Source organism: Mercenaria mercenaria, chromosome 8 (assembly GCF_021730395.1).
Source record: "Mercenaria mercenaria strain notata chromosome 8, MADL_Memer_1, whole genome shotgun sequence".
In the NCBI taxonomy this organism is placed as follows: domain Eukaryota; kingdom Metazoa; phylum Mollusca; class Bivalvia; order Venerida; family Veneridae; genus Mercenaria; species Mercenaria mercenaria.
This window is the reverse complement of record NC_069368.1, coordinates 31,215,497-31,231,971: the sequence shown is the minus strand read 5'-3', so window position 1 is coordinate 31,231,971 and position 16,475 is coordinate 31,215,497. Positions and strand designations below refer to the sequence as shown.

General features: G+C 39.0%; 1 protein-coding gene across 1 annotated transcript; it reads right to left on the bottom strand.

Moving 5' to 3' along the window:
* Positions 1-10,775: 10,775 nt before the first annotated feature.
* On the bottom strand, positions 10,776-15,852 carry LOC123547126 (angiopoietin-related protein 7-like). Its single transcript, XM_053549674.1, has 2 exons — positions 14,359-15,852; positions 10,776-11,784 (listed from the first exon to the last, which is right to left on the bottom strand). Exons 1-2 carry the CDS (start codon positions 15,320-15,322, stop codon positions 11,138-11,140), a joined length of 1,611 nt encoding a protein of 536 aa, XP_053405649.1. The 5' UTR covers positions 15,323-15,852; the 3' UTR covers positions 10,776-11,137.
* Between the last annotated feature and the right edge of the window lie 623 nt (positions 15,853-16,475).

Sequence of the window (16,475 nt, the reverse complement as noted above, 5' to 3'; positions counted from 1 at the left end):
GCACCGCGGTAAAAATGTCTTACTTGGTATTATACATGTATATCCTTAACAAATTCATTTTTAAACGGCACTGAATTTCGATTCAGTTTTCCCGGTCACGTTATCAGGGTATACATGATGGCTACATTATAATTTTTACACCTTGAGTTTTCATGAGTTTAAATCTTTGTCCAAGTTCCCCAAAGGCGAGTATCTACACATACCTTATGTATGCATGTGTTCGAAACGGTACTCGACTAAAAAGGCATTGTCAGTAATGATAAAAACGAGTCTCAACTACTAAGCGACCACACAGAGTTGCTCAAATGGTGTCAAAAATATAATTTCGTTGACAATTCTATGCAGCACTGGCCATAAAACATTTTTGGAATATGATCGGAATTTTGACCTTGGACGCTTCCCATGCCTAACGTTAAACAAGACAATTTTCGGTCTCAACTGGATTTTAGATTGACATTTTGACAGCCAGTTTTAATGGTACTTAAAGATTAAATTCCAGTTGAGACTGATAATCCATACTGAATAGTCACTTGAAGATAGTCAATTTAAAACTTAACTTTTAACATGCAATTCTGATATCAGATTATGAAAATACGAAGTGGCTATTTCCTTTTTGTATTTTCAAACTTACTGATACATAACTAATTCAAGATGGTTAAGCTAAAATATGATAATGTATCGGATCTCGTTTCGACGGGGTTGAAAGATACATGTATGAGAACTTCCTGTATGTTTAGACAAAGTGTTGAACTAAATCATTCAAGATATTTCATTGAAGCTTCTATTCTATCGAACAAAGATACAATTATCAAAATTAATGAAAAACAATGACCCTTTTCGTACAAAAGTCTGCGAGAACACAGTTTTTATACGATGCAAAAAAAAATTAACGGACTTTCATTTCATTCAGAATATTTTGTTTTGTTTGTTTTTGTTTTTGTTCTTTTCTCTCTCTCTCTCTCTCTCTCTCTCTCTCTCTCTCTCTCTCTCTCTCTCTTCACAACAATATTTTGTACTGCGTTTTTATTTTTTTTCTTATTTTGTTGCTAGGAAAAGCAAGTCTAGGAATCGTATGGATGGACACAAATTAAAACAAGGAATCGCCGTTATCTTCAAATCCATGTTTCAAGCTGTATTTTTAATGCATGAACATAGTAAGGTGAAGTATTATCGTAGTACAGTGGGTTCGAAACTTCATGTCGTTCGATTCGCGCGAAGGTTAAGTAACGCCAGAAATGTCTCAAAATATAAAAACAAAATGTTAAAGCATACGGATACTTGAAGATCCTGCTTAACGCATGTAAACTGTGACAGAGTATTTAGATGGCATCTGAATATTGCGATTACGTGTTTTAAATGTAGCCTGTTCAATATCCATACTTGACATTTTTTGGCAGTATAAAACAGACATTGCAACCAAAATTTATTTTACAAGATGATCATTATATATTTATATAGATGTGCCCTAGAAGGAACTTTTGGTATGCTTTAACTTGTAAAAAAACATATAAAAGACACAAACTGTTACGTAATATCGACATCAATATTTACAAGAACGTTGCATAATATTTGTCCAAACAGTAACTGTTGTTATGTCACTCGAGAATTCGACGAGACTTTGCCGTTGTGGCAAGTCCCTGACCCTCCTCCTCAGCAGTTTCTACACATGTTCTATGGGGTTAAGGTTAAAGTTCTCAGTTGTTTTACTTAAATAATTTGTCCTCACTTGTATTAAGCCGAGCTAATATAAAATATCAATTGTTTACCAAATTAAGACCGTCATCCTGACCTAACAACTCAATCATTTTGGCAGCGAATCTCCTCAAACTCGAGTTCAGAGCCTTTACAAAAGCTATTATTTTCAACAAACACTTGTGCTGCAGTGCACCGATGTTTTTTAGGCTTGTAATATCCTGTGCTGTCCTCAGTTGCATTGAGCCGTGCTTATGTAAAATACCATTTGTTTTACCTAAATAATTTGTTCTCACTTGTATTAAGCCGAGCTAATATAAAATATCAGTTGTTTACAAAATTAAGACCGTCATCCTGACCTAATTACAACTCAATCATTTTGGCAGCGAATCTCCTCAAATTCGAGTTCAGAGCCTTTACAAAAGCTATTATTTTCAACAAACACTTGTGCTGCAGTGCACCGATGTTTTTTAGGCTTGTAATATCCTGTGCTGTCCTCAGTTGCATTGAGCCGTGCTTATGTAAAATATCATTTGTTTTACCTAATTAATTTGTATAAGGACTCTAACTCGAATCTGAGGGGATTCGCTGTCAAATCAGTTCAGTGGCTGGGAAGAGCACAGGACAAGCTAAACGGAGATAGCTTTTATTTGTCGCTAAGCAAAAGTAAATGACCAGGACAGCCTAAACACTCTCATAATTACGGAGGTGAATTGATGATTGTAATCTTGTTCTTGTAAATAAAGTATTTTGACCTAATGAATTACAAATTATGAGAAAATCTGTTTCATTGACTGTGCGAAATTCCACTTTTGTGTCGACTTTGGCCTCCCGGATGTTTTGCGTGCATTTCGTGCTAGGACGGTCCTAGAACACCAAGTACTGACCTACTTTCAAATATAAGTACGGAGACGGCCAGCAAAGCTTCCCTTAGGGTATTAGATCACTAATAGTAATGTTTATAAAATGGCCTTTGCTTGGCATATTCTGAAAGGTAACCGTGTATTGCACTATTTTGCAATTTTTAAACAACTTTTACCGTGCCGTTTTTTTTTATATTAATTTTGTATAACTTACGGTATCTCCTCAAGCTCAAGTAGAGACAAATTTCAAAGTGATAGCCACTATCCAAAACGTTTGGAGAGAACTCATTTTACCATTAATTTTAATAAAAGAAACATCAAACTATTGGTAAACAATTATAAAACACAAAATAAAAATGTCAGTATAATTTTTTCTATGGTACCTCAAGTAAACGGATTTAATGAGACAGAATTCATACTTCAACATTGAAAAAATAAAGTTGAATGCTGTGTTTCTGTTTTGACTTTTGCTTACTCCATTTAAAAATAACCTTAGGGCAGACGTAAAACCTACCTAAATTTCTTCCACAATATATAATCTGCGTGTAACTCAATATTTATAAAGATGTGTAACTCTACCCCTTCTGATTAAGTAGTAAATTCACTTTGAACACCAAGAAATCGCTTATAAGATTCATCTTTTTCAATTTTTGTACAAGAAATCAATTATAAGTCTTGAAAGAAGTAAAAACTTACTAGAAAAAAAAAGAAAATAAGGAGAAAAAAAATGGTCGCATTAGGGCTTGAACCTACGCACCCCTAAGAAATAGTAGTAATTGAGTACTCTTCAAAAAGAAGGTTCTCTATTAGTGATCTAATACCTTAAAAACCGTCGTTTCGCCACAGGTAGATACCTGTGCAAAATTCCACTTTTTGGGCAACTTTAGCGACCCAGATGTTTTGCCAGCATTTCATGCTTGGACGGTCCTAGAAAACCAAGCACTGACCCACTTTAAAATATTAATACGGAAACGTCCAAGAAAGCTACCACAAAAAAATCATTATTTCTGCACATGTGTCAACCTGTGCGAAATTCGACTTTTGGGTCAACTTTGGCCATCTGGATTTTTTGGCTACTTTTCATGCTAAAACGGTACTAAAGCACTAAGTACTTACCTATTTTCAAATATAAGAACGGAAACGGCCAGGAACGCTACCCCTAAAAATCGTCATTTCTGCACAGGTAGCTACCTGTGCGATGTTCGACTATTGGGTCGACTTTGGCCACTCTGATTTTTTACCTTTACGTCATGCTAGGAAGGTCCTAGAACACCAAGCACTGACCCATTTTTAAATGATTATTAGTATGGAAACGGCTAGGAACGCTACCCCTGTGCAAAAATCGACTTTTTGATCGACTTTGGCCACCCGGATTTTTTGCCTGCATTTCATGCTAGAACGGTCTTAGAACAAGAAACACTTACACACCTTCAAATCTGAGTACAGAAACCGCCAGGAACGCTACGCTCAATAATCGTCGTTTCTGTAGAAACGAAATTCGAGTTTAGGGACGACTTTGACCACCGGAATTTTTTGCCTGCATTTCATGCTAGGACGGTCCTAGAACACAAAGCACTTACCCACCTTCAAATCTGAGTACGGAAACGGCCAGGAACGCTACGCTCAATAAGCGTCAATTCTGCAGAAGCAGAATTCGAGTTTTTGGGACAACTTTGACCACCGTGATTTTTGCCTGCATTTGATGCTAGGACGGTCCTGATTCTTTTTCAAATAGAAGCACGGAACGGCCAGGAACGCTTCCCCCCAAAATCATCATTTCTGTATAGGTATTTTTCGGTCGAATTTGGCCACCCGGATTTTTTGCCTGCATTTCATGCTAAATCGGTACTAGAGCACCAAGCACTTACCCACTTTCAAATATAAGTACGGAAACGGCCAGGAACGCTACCCCAAAAATCGGCATTTCTGCACAGGTAGCTTTCGGCGCGAAATTCGACTTTTAGGTTGACTTTGGCCACCCGAATTTTTTTACCTGCATTTCATTCTAGGACGGTCCTAGACCACAAAGAACTGACCCATTTTCAAATATAAGTACTAGAACACAAAGCACTGATCCACTTTCAAACATAAGTACGGAAACGAGTAGGAATCCTACCCCAAAAAATCGTCATTTCTGCACAGCTGGCTACCAGTGCGAAAATCAACTTTTGTGTCTACTTTGGCCACCTGCATTTTCTGTATGCATTTTTGGCTAGGACGGTCCGACAACACAGAGCACTGACATACTTTCTAATACAAGGGTATAAGTACGAAAACGACTTTTGGGTTGGCTTTGGTCACCCGGATTTTTTGCCTGCATTTCATGCTAAAACAGTACTAGAGCACTGACTCACTATCAAATATAAGTACGGAGACGGCCAGGAACGCTACCGCCCCCCCCCCCCCCCCCCCAAAAAAAAAAAAAAAAAAAAAAAACAAAAAAAAAAACAAATCGTCATTTCTGAACAGGTAACCACCTGTGCGAAACTCGACTTTTGGATAGACTTTGGCCACCCGCACTTTTTGCCTGCATTCCATGCTAGGACGGGCCTAGAACACGAAGCACTTACCCACTGTCAAATCTGAGTACGGAAACGGGCAGAAACGCTCAATAATCGTCATTTCTGCACAGAAGCGAAATTCGTGTTTTTGGTACGACTTTGGCCACCCGGAGTTTTTGCCTGCATTTCATGCTCGGACACTCCTAGAACACCAAACAGTGATCCACTTTCAAATAGAAGTACGGAAAACTCCAGGAAAGCTACCCCCAACAATAGTCATTTCTACTCAGGAAGTTACCAGTGCGAAGTTCGACTTTTGGTCCGTATATGGCCACCCTGATTTTGTGCTTGCATTTCATGCTAGGACGGTCATAGAACACCTAGACAGACCCACTTTCCAACATAAGTACGGAAACGGGTAGGAACGCTACTTTCAAAAATGGTCATTCTACACAGGTGCGAAATTCGAGTTCACTTTGACCAGACGGATATTTTGCCTGCATTTCATGTTAGGGCGGTTCTAGAACACCAAGCACTGACCCACTTTCAAACAAAAGTACGGAAACGGGTAGGAAAGCTACCCCCAAAAACCGTCATTTCTGCAAAGGTTGCTAACTGTGAGAAATTCTACTTTTGAGTCTACTCTGCCCACTCGGATTCTTTTGCTTCTATTTCATGGTAAGACGGTCCTAGAACACCAATCACTGACCTATTCTAAATATAAATACGGATACGGCCAGGAACGCTATCCCCAAAAATCGTCATTTCTGCACAGTTAGCTGTGTGAAACTCGACTTTTGTGTCGACTTTGACTGCCCGGATTTTTGGCCTGAATTTCTTGTTAGGACAGTCCTAGAACACCTAGCACTAACCCACTTTCAAATATAAGTACGGAAACGGTCAGGAACGCTACCCCCAAAAATCGTCATTTCTGCACCTGTGCAAAATTTGACTTTTAGGTCGACTTTGTCCAACCTTTTGCCTGCATTTCAAGCTAGGACGATCCTAGAACTGACCCACTTCCATATATAAGTACGAAAACAGGCTGGAACGCTTCCCCTAAAAATCGTCATTTCTGCACAGGTAGCTTTTTAGGTCGACTTTGGCCACCCGGATTTTTTGCCTGCGTTTCATGCTAGGACGGACGTGAAACACCAAGCACAGATCCACTTTCAAATATAAGTACGAAAACTGCCAGGAACGCTACCCCAGAAAATCGTCATTTCTGCACAGGTAGGAAGGAACCTGTGCAAAATTCGACTTATGGGTTGACTTTGGCCATCCGGATATTTTACCTGCATTTCATGCTAGGACGGTCTCAGAACATGAAGCACTGACCCACTTCAAATATAATCATCATTTGTGCACAGGTAAGTACCTGTGCGAAATTCGACTTTTGGGTCGTCTTTGGCCACCCGGATTTTTTTGCCTGCATTTCATGCTAGGACGGTCTCAGAACACCTAGCCTTTACACTCTAAAAGTATGGAAGCGGCCAGGAACTCTCCCTCCCCCCCCCCCCCCCCCCCCCCCACCCCGAAAAAAACACGTCATTTTTGCACACGCGGATTCGACTTTTGGGTCGACTTTGGCCTACCGGACTTTTTGCCTGCATTTCATGCTAGGACGGTTCTAGAACACCAAGCACTGACCCACTTTCAAATATAAGTACGGAAACGGTCAGGAACACTACCCCCAAAAATCGTCTTTTCTGCATGCATTGGTAGCTGCCTGTGCGAAATTCGACTTTTGGGTCGACTTTGGCCACCCGGATTTTTTGCCTGCATTTTCGGCTAGGACGGTCCTAGAACACCAAGCACTGACCCTATTTCAAATGTAAGAGCGGAAATGGTCAGAAACGGTACTCCCAAAAATCGTCATTTCTGCACAGGTGCGCAATTCAACTATTGGATCGACTTTTGGCCGGAATTTTTGGGCGCATTTCATGCTAGGACGGTCCTAGAACCCCAAGCACTGACCCACTTTCAAATATAATTACGGAAACGGCCTGGAATGCTACCCCCAAAAATCGTCTTTTATGCATAGGCTGCTACATGTGCGAAATTCGACTTTTTGTTCGACTTTGGCAACCCGGAATTTTTGCGCGTACACATGTTAGGATGGTCCAAGAACACCAAGCACTGACCCACTACCCGCTAGGTAGCGTTCCTGGCTGTTTCCGTACTTACATTTTAAAGTGTTCTAGGACCGTCCAAGCATAAAAAATTGTGCATGTTATACATGTTCACTGACAGCTGACAGCCAACAAGTTCACACCCTGATACTGGTGAAATGGCAAGCTGGGGGCTATTATTGTCAAATATATTTGGTAAGTATTTAATTCATGTATATCGGCTGGAGCAAAACAAAAAAGTTTCATATGTATGCTGTATCCCGAATCCCGTACAAAATAAAAAGTCGTTTTGTAGATCTCATCACTTAAAGTTAACATACGACCTCATTTGCCCCATGTTCTTTTTTTTCTTTGTGTGTGTGTGTGTGAAAGACGTAGTTTGCCGTCAATCTGAATTGATGGCCTTACAATCTCATATTACCCAAGTGGGTCAGTGATTGATGTCTATGACCGTCCTAGCATGAAATGCAGGCAAAACAATCCGGGTCGACAAAGTCGCCCCAAAAAGTGATAGCTGCTACATGTACCTGTGGCGAAATGACGGTTTTTGAGGTTAGCTTTCCTGGCCGTTTACATACTTATATTTGAAAATGGATCAGTGCTCAAGGTGTTCTACGACCGTCCTAGCATGAAAAGACCTGCAGCGAAATGACGGTTTTTAATGGTAGCTTTCCTGGCCGTTTCCGTACTTATATTAAAAGTGGGTCAGTGCTTGGCGTACTAGGACCGTCCTAGCATGATATGCAGGCACAATATCAGGGTGGCCAAAGTCGCCCGAAAATTGGAATTTCGCACACAGAAATGGCGGTTTTAAGGATAGCTTTCCTGTCCGTTTCCATACTTGTATTTAAAAGTGTCATTAGTGTTCTAGGGCCGTCTTAGCATGAAATACAGGCAAGAAATCAGGGTTGTCAAAGTCGCCCCATAAGTGGAATTTCGCTCAGGTAGCTACCTGTGGCGAAATGACGTCTTTTAAGGTAGCTTTCCTGACCGTTTCCGTACTTATATTTGAACGTGGGTCAGTGCTTCGTGTTCTAGGACCGTTATGTCATGAAATGTAGGCAAAAAAAAAACTGTTGCAAAAGTCGCTTTCCGTACTTATATTTGAAAGCGGGTCAGTGCTTGGTGTTCTACGACTGTCCAAGCATAAAATGCAGGCAAAAAATCCAGGTGGCCAAAGTCGCCCCAGAAGTGTTATTTCGTACAGGTAGCTGCTACCCGTATCGAAATGACGGTTTTTAAGGGTAGCTTTCCTGGCCGTTTCCGTACTTATATTTGAAAGTGGATCAGTGCTTCGTGTTCTAGGATCGTCATGTCATGAAATGTAGGCAAAAAAAGAGAAAAACTGTTGCAAAAGTCGCCCAAATAGCGGAATTTCACACAGGTAGCTAGCTGTGGCGAAATAACGGTTTTAAAGGGTAACTTTCCTGGCCATTTCCATAGTTATATTTGAAAGTTGGTCAGTGCGTGGTGTTCTAGGACCGTCCTAGAATTAAATGCAAATATATATAAAATCCTTCAAAGGATTTAGGAGATACAGAGCGAACATAAAATGGAAGGCTCAAACCTTTGACTTTGATTTGTAGCCTTGACTTTGAGTCAACATGGCTGACTCCTAAGTTCTGCAAAATGTGCTTGATGAGGTGATCATTTTACCCAAGTTTCATGAAAATCGTTCAAGGGGTTTAGGAGATACAGGGCGGACACAAAATGGAAGGTTCAAACTTTTGACCTTGAGTTTTGACCTTGGCTCGACATGTCAGACTCATAAATTGTGCACATCGTCTTGATGTTGTGATCATTTGATCCAAATTTCATGAAAATCATTTGAGGGGTTTACGAGATACAGAGCTGCACAGAATGTTACAGACGGTCAGAAGGACGGAAAACGGAAGAACGGACGAAGACTATTCCTATAACCCACCACCACTCGTGACGGGGTATCAATGAAAATTTACGTGCTGTCGCATTTTTGTTAACAACAGGTAATTTAATGTTAATTGTTTTCACTAAAGATATCAGCATATTTTATATCCGTGTTGAAATACAACTACTGTATGTCCGTCACCTCGGATAGTGCCGATAGACATCAAATGAAGTTACCGAACGTTGTATGGCTCAGTTACTCGACATTGTTCGGGTAACTGAGCCATTTCTTAAAATATGTTAAGTATATTGGCTAATTCGTAATAAACTAGAAAATACTGTTATATTATATCAACAATAACGTGCGTTGGCTCAATCCAGAACAAATACACCCATTGCTCCATTTTATATAGCAAAACACCCATCAACCAAATTTGATATATTCGGCGTAATTTTCATAATTCACACAAACGTTCTTTACGTTTAAAAGAGTAACAATAGCGGGTAAGAGAAATTAGACCAAAACTAACAATTTTGACCTTGGTATGCGATCTCCCTCATTTTCATTAATATAAACGATGTATATTTCCATGTGCACAACGGTTTGGTTTTGAAAGCCTCTGTGAACCTGTCTAAAGGCACCATTAACATTTGCAAGAATGTTCACGATGTTTCATATCTGGGCGAATTTCCGCATTTGTTGTACTGGATAAGACTCCGGGTATATAAAATGATTGCTTAAAGCTTATTTGCAATATGGAATATTTTACCAGCATTTGAAACGGGTTGTTTACATTTCTTGCAAAACATAAATATTTGATTTTATCTGAACTTATACTCTAAATCGCAGTTTTATACAGCAGGTATATTCCACAATTCTAACATGAGATATTGATGTGGTACTAACCAGACTACGTTCATTTATTTATTCCCGCTTTCAGAGATGATAATTCAAAAATTTAATTTTCCCGCCGGCAAAACATTGTTTTATTCTCAGAAAGTAAATGGCAACTTATTATATAGGGGGCACAACCGTTATCGGAAAAATTCGGGTATAATCGGTAACTGGCTCAGTTGCCCGGGTGGCTCAGTTACCCGAGTTTACCTAATATTGAAAATAGTGTTTTTTCTAAGCATTTTATTATGCATATTCTCTATCTGGACAGCTGCTTCATCTGTTTTACCAAAACATAAAAAGCCTTATGGAACTTAAACTTTTAATCGCTGGAATCCTACATTTTTAAAAGAAAATTTGATCATTTTGATTTTTGAAGAGGTTCTCTGCGCCTTATTCGACGTTCGAAACAGAAATAAGAATAGGGAACCAGTAGAACTATTTCTATTTTTGGATTTTCCATTCCTTATTCAGCGATTTTTCATATTTTTTTTTTCTTTTTTGCCTCCACTATTCGGAGAATAGGGGTGCTATTCTACTCGCACCGGCTTCGTCGTCGGCGTGTCACTTTCTTGGTTAAAGTTTTTCGGCAACCTTTGTTTTTCTGTCATATCTTTATTACTGTCGCTTATATCTTACTTATTTCTCAAATGGAATTTTGATTTGCTGTGTTTCTACTACTCTGGTACATGTATTGGACCGGGTGTAAGGGTCTTTACATAGTTTTCTCCGAATGCGGAACAAGGAATTATTTGCCCCAGTATACGAGGATATTTCTCTTAAAAACAAAAGAACACCTTTCAGTGTAAGACAGCCATGAATGTCAAAACAAATTGTTCCAATAAAACAACAAAATTTTAATTGAAATAACTTTTAAAACAGAAACAAGAACAAAATGTAGTTTAATAATAAAACGTCACTTCCTGGAACCATCACACAGAGCCGTTGACTGCTGTAGCGGAAAGACGTATTATACAATTTATGTATATTATCTTCCTTTAATGAAGTTTCGCGACGCACTTTTGTCTGTCACGTTTTCTTCAGTACAAAGAAATATTACTGATTTTTCATCCCCCCCACCCCCAAATTTACAAGCTTTAGATGTGCTGGGATAATAATTCACCCTCTTAAGAAACACATGACAGTGTCAGAAATACTTTATTTCAAATTGATTTTATGGTTCAATATTCAAACTTGTTTCCTTATTTTCATCTCCACTTTTCTGATAGAATAGCGATCTGAGTCTTTAAGTGTGTACCAGACGACACCATCCGCGAACGCGGACTGTGTAGGCGAGTACCAGCCAATATGGTAGGCGCCATTTAAATTACTGAAGTAGCATCCACTAAACCACCAACCTCCTTTATTGTCCGCGGCACAATTCCGGTCAGAAAGGTCGTTGTCATGATCAGCTGTGCTGAATTTCATTCCGTCATGGTAAGTAAGGGAATCCCCAGCGTCTCCTTCGTAACCACTCACGTGCAATGCATACCGGCTATCTTCACCACCGATGGTGAAAACATTGTATTTTGCAAAAGTTTTATTCCCTTCCCAATCCCAAATCTCGATGAATAACCCATATTCGTTATCTTTCGTAAGCGCGTGAAGAAATTCGTTTCCAACCCAAAAGTCACCATACATATTTCCGAAGCCGATCTTATACTCGAGCCAGCCACGGTTGAAGTCTTGGAGACCATCAGCTCGTCTCTGCACCACGGTGTAGCCGATCCCGTCGATTATTTCACAGTAGACATAGTCAAGTAGCATGTTTTCAGCAGGTTTTACTTTATACAGTCCAGTCATAGTATATCCTTGGTCGGCGATATCGCCACAGTCTGTTAACAAAATAAAAATACAATTACTCCATTATTCATGTAAAAATTAAAAAATATATATATATATACTGTCTAACTATGAAACCAGTGATTATGAGCTCAATCCCCTGCCATTGGTAGTGTCCGACTAAAAATTACAAATAATGTAAGTACGTACTTTACATCGGAATGGAAGCTTCTGGAATCGGAGCGTTTTCTTATCTTGCACTGCGCTCCACCCACTAAAATTACAGTATTCTGGAGCAGTCGCCCATAAGAGTTACCAGACTCGGACCACTTGCTCACAGCCACTTAAGTTTTAACCTGGCCAGAAGTCAATTTATTTTACGGCGAGGTAGTCATCTAGGAATCTTTTCGAAGAATTCTCCTAAGGCAATGAAAAAATTAATTTCTAGTTCTCCAGAACGCCTTCATACCACTGAAAATTTCATCTTTTAGAAAAATAAAAATAAAATTCACTCACTCGTATGTACAGTGTATATAAAATTATGAAAAAAAAAAACAAACAAAAAAACAACTTTTTAAAGATTGTGCTGTTGATTAATAACAACAAAATGACCAGTAGGTGGTATTTAAACCCCATACTTTAACTTAAAATGAGCCGACATGTTTAAAATACGGCCCTCTACTTGGGTTGGAGCTATTTCTATTCTTTCAAAGGTTAACATGTGGAATCAGATTTTATAGCAGTTCGCTTGGACTTGAAAAATCAAGGCAGTAGTACCTTAATTTATACTCCTTTCACAGTCTTACATAACACATTGTTTAGTAGAACCAGTCCTAACTTTACAAAGTAATCACTAGATAAACATGTCACCTAAGAACAGAAAATTTCTTGAAAAAAATATTCTAAAATTTCAAAAACCTGAATTTTTTTTTTTTTTTTTTTTTTGATTTAACGCGCACCGACACATGATAGGTCATATAGCGACTTTCCAGCTTTAATGGTGGAGGAAGACCCCAGGTGCCCCTCCGTGCATTATTTAATCACGAGCGGGCACCTGGTTAGAACCACCGACCTTACATAAGCCAGCTGGATGGCTTCCTCACATGAAGAATTCAACGCCCCGAGTGAGGCTCGAACCCACATCGATGAGGAGCAAGTGATTTGAAGTCAGCGACCTGAATGAAAATATTTCTTATGAAAGAACAAAAGAACCTGAACATTTAATAAGTAAGACCTACATTGTGTTAATTATAGACCTTGACATATTGGATCTTCAAATTTTAGTAAATTCAATACACCCAAGTCTGTAAATTACGGTGGCATAGAGGGGACATAGGAAATATTTTATTTATCACGTTCGCATAGGAAATATTTTATTTATCACGTGCGCACGTGTTAGTTAACACGTGCGAACGTGATAGTTATCACGTGCGCGCGTGATAAATAAAATATTTCCTATGCGAACGTGTTAACTAACACGTGCGCACGTGATAAATAAAATATTTCCTATGCGAACGTGATAAATAAAATATTTCCTATAAGAACGTGTTAGCTATCACGTGCGAACGTGTTAGCTATCTCGTGCGAACGTGATAGTTATCACGTGCGTTCGCACGTGGAAGCTAACACGTGCGCACATGATAAATAAAATATTTCCTATGTCCCGTCTATGCCACCGTGGTAAATTCATACATTTAAAAAATATATAAGTTTATAATAAGATTATTACAGACTATCTGTAAATTACGGTGGCATAGAGGGGACATAGGAAATATTTTATTTATCACGTGCACACGTGTTAGCTAACACGGGCGGACGTGTTAATTAACACGAGCGCACGTGATGACTATCACGTTCGCACGTGTTAGCTATCACGTGCGCACGTGATAGCTAACACGTTCGCATAGGAAATATCTTATTTATCACGTTCGCACGTGATAGCTATTATGTTCACATAGGAAATATTTTATTTATCCATGCGTACGTGTTAGCTACCACGTGCGAACGTGATAGTTATTACGTGCGCACGTGTTAATTAACACGCTCGCAGGTGTTAGCTGTCGCGTGCGCACGTGATAAATAAAATATTTCCTATGTCCCTTCTGTGCCACCGTAGTAAATAAACCACTTCCGTATAAAGTGGTTAAAATACTTAAGATAAGTATAAGAGAAATATGAAAAATATACACGCCTCTAAAAAGTCAAAAGTGAGAAAAAAAAATGAAATAAAAATTTCTCTCTGTCGCTTCACCTTTTTTTTTTTTTTTTTGAAAATGTTCCGAAGAACAATTAATCAATTTGGAGTGGCCTAAGCCCCAGATTTTGAATATAGAAATAAGATGGACCTTTGCATATTTTACTTAATATCAAAAATACTAAAATATATCATATATTATATAGCAATGGTCAGGGGTTCTACAATTTAGGAGACCACTTATGCGTGCAATAATGGTATCCGAAGTATCACCATATTTAAACAAAAATGAAATAATATGCGTTTCTTTCATGAGCAAGAAAAAATACTTTACTTTCTTTGATATTGAAAAGCCAGCTTCGCCCTTGGTTACTTAATTCCTTAGAAAATAATGAGTCGAAGCTTGCCTGGGTGCTATACAACACAAATTTACCTTTAGGTATTTTGTCGGATTCCTGTTTCAAATTACTGTCCTTTTCTACGTGCACGGGAATGCTATCATCCACAGTGACACGTGCAGACTGCACACTAGATCGCATGCCCGTGCCCTGTGTTTGTAAAGCGACAATCGTTCTACGCATGTCGACCGTGACAGCTTGAAGGGCCGACAGTCTATTCTCTGTGTCCAGCACATCGCTTTTAACTGTCTCTTGCTTAGACTTTATTCCAGACAAGTCTTGGCTCAAGCGCTTAATATTAAATTGGATACCCTCAATATCATTTTCTATTCGTTTGTCCGTCTGTTCAAGCTTCCTATTCAGCTCGTGCAACTGAGTGGTTTCCGCGTGGCAGGAAACGCTCGAATTATACAAACTGTTCTGAATCCTGTGTAAGTTTTTGTTGTCCCCTCTCATATCTATAAACTCTCGCTTTAGGAGAATCCATTCTGCTTTCAGGTCAGAGACCATGTTCTTTAAGCTATCTACAAGCTGCTCTCTGGGTGTGTCCGATTGAGACCCGTACGTAGGAAGCATTCTGTCTTTTCGCACGTGCTTCTTGCGCCCGGACCGGTGATTTGCAATACGGTATTTTGAGGTTTCGAAATGATCTTTCATTTCTTCCAATTTCATTTCGTATATTCCTACCTTTACTCTCAATTCTTGAAGTTCTACATATTTTTGAAGTTGCTCTGTTTTCAGGTCCATAAGTGACTTATCGTACATTATCGTCCAGTTCCGATATATATCGATATCGTTGGCCCGTTGAAGTTGAACTTGTAAAAGTTCTTTGTCCACGTAGTTAGTAAAGTTTGCGTACTGTACTTCCAGTGTACGCATGCGTTGCAATTCGTCGGCGTCGGGCTGCCAAACATTAAATTCATACCGGCAATCTCGATTTGAGAATTGTTCACACTTCAGCACGTGTAACATGCATGTAAACAATACTAGAAACAACATGGTGTTGCACAAATTCTTTTTTTATATATTTTCCATGAATATTTCTTCTTCCCAAAATGAAAATGAATTACACTTCACTAAATCCATGCTAGGAAAGAAATTCCAGGGAAATTAATTGAATATGAAATTCAGAGATTTCCACAATGCTTTTATGGTGCCAAAGACTAACACTTTGTTATACCAAATGGACGTCGTTACGCCGTCTCGTGCAATCTTTATCAGATCAATTTCCGAAATAATCATCTCCGCGAGCGATTTATTCCCATGTCACATACTAAATATTTCAATTTCTGTCGAAATTATACGCTAGTCGCTTATTTAATAACGTCCCTGTCATAAACAAGAACTTTGGGAAACGATTAATTTCACGGTAATAGTCTGCAACTCAGCTTCTTGTGCAATATTTCTCGGCGAAATTGAAAAAAATCGATGTCACCTATCATTCAAAAGATAACTACGGAGTAGTGAAATTGTTCGTGCATGTAACGTCAAGAAGTTTTAAAAAGATAACTAATGTCTTCACAGATCTACAACCGTGATTGCTTACAAATTATAACTCCTATATCATAAGACGAGACAGGTAATCGATGATACAAAAATCGATGGGACCTTACTTGGAAAAAAGTACATTTACTGAGAAAATTCAAAATCAGTCGTCCTTTCAAAATATTTTAAACTTGCCCGCGGAGAGATTAGAAAAATGGTATTTATGTCGTTCGGTGTAATATATATATAATAGATTTTTGTTGGAAGTCTGAAAGTCTGAAGTTTTTTTGTTTGTTTTTTTTGTGGTTGGGCGTGGGGGGAGGGGGTGGGGGGTTAACGCCCTTTTTCAACAGTATAACAGTATTTCAGTTATGTAACAGCGGGCAGCCTTACCAGTGTTCCTGGATTCTGTACCGGTACAAACGTGTTCTCCGAAAGAAACTGCCAACTTTCCGACAATAATCATAGGTGGAGGACGAATGATTTCAGACGATGTCTTTTATCAGATCGTCACGGAGAACATTTGCCCCACCCGGGTATCGAACTGCCAAAAGATATATCTTCTAGGGAGAGACTAATGAAAAGAAAAACAAAACAAGACTGTATTGTGACCAAGTTGAGAGTGCGCACAATGTTAAAGTCGTCCGTATTAAAATTCATAACAACT

What these genes read in the sequence shown, in the direction of transcription:
- LOC123547126 (XM_053549674.1), bottom strand. Translation starts at nt 15,322, where the DNA reads ATGTTGTTTCTAGTATTGTTTACATGCATGTTACACGTGCTGAAGTGT. An exon ending in ATCCGACAAAATACCTAAAG is followed by an intron (nt 11,785 to 14,358) that starts GTAAATTTGTGT and finishes TTTTGTTAACAG; the next exon opens with ACTGTGGCGATATCGCCGAC.